The sequence below is a fragment of the Chaetura pelagica genome, unplaced genomic scaffold (genome assembly GCF_000747805.2).
Source record: "Chaetura pelagica isolate M959 unplaced genomic scaffold, ChaPel_1.0 scaffold69, whole genome shotgun sequence".
NCBI classification, from domain to species: Eukaryota; Metazoa; Chordata; class Aves; order Apodiformes; family Apodidae; genus Chaetura; species Chaetura pelagica.
The window spans coordinates 2000138-2000694 of record NW_009970724.1 but is presented as its reverse complement, the minus strand read 5'-3'; the positions used below and the strand labels follow the sequence as shown (position 1 = coordinate 2000694).

Genomic DNA, 557 nt, shown 5'->3' with positions numbered 1-557 from the left:
TAGTGAGCATGCCTGGCTGCATGGGGAGGAGATGGTAGGAAGGTCATGCATGGGGTGCAGATGTTGCAGGGTTCTGGGGGGCGATGGAAGTGATGGCATACTTGGCAGGGGAGAGGTGTGCCAGTTCCCAGCTGGCTAGCTCGATGCCCACCTCATCCCCTCTGTGTGGGTGCTGACTCCCACCTCTGCATTTGCAGCCAGCATGGAGCAGCGAGCGGGGCCACCGGAGCTGAGACCTGCCGGACCCACCACGTACCCACAGCCTAAGGTGAGCCCCAGCACTGGCTGGCTGCTATGGCCAGGACCACATCCCCAGCTCATGGAGCCTTGTCCCTGGTCTGGGGATGTGTCTGTCAGGTCTCACCCTACTGTGCTGTGTTTTTTGTCAGGAGGGAACACTGTGGGGGCTTCTTGCCATCTTCTCACTGCTGGCTGGACTGGCTGCAGGCAACCTGCGAATGCCGCACGGCAACGAGACGCTGGAGGCAGCCCCCACGCCACGGGGCATGGCCACCACCAGCCTGGCTGGGGAGGGAAGGGTGGAGGGAACCACCACT

At 62.7% G+C, this 557-nt stretch overlaps 1 protein-coding gene across 1 annotated transcript in view; it reads left to right on the top strand.

The window, feature by feature from the left end:
• Nucleotides 1-202: 202 nt before the first annotated feature.
• Nucleotides 203-557, top strand: part of ARTN (artemin) — a 2380-nt gene continuing 2025 nt past the window's right edge. Inside the window, exons 1-2 of the mRNA XM_010006568.1 lie at nt 203-268; nt 390-485. Coding sequence (XP_010004870.1) covers nt 203-268; nt 390-485 — 162 coding nt within the window. The remainder of the gene's footprint in view (nt 269-389; nt 486-557) is intronic.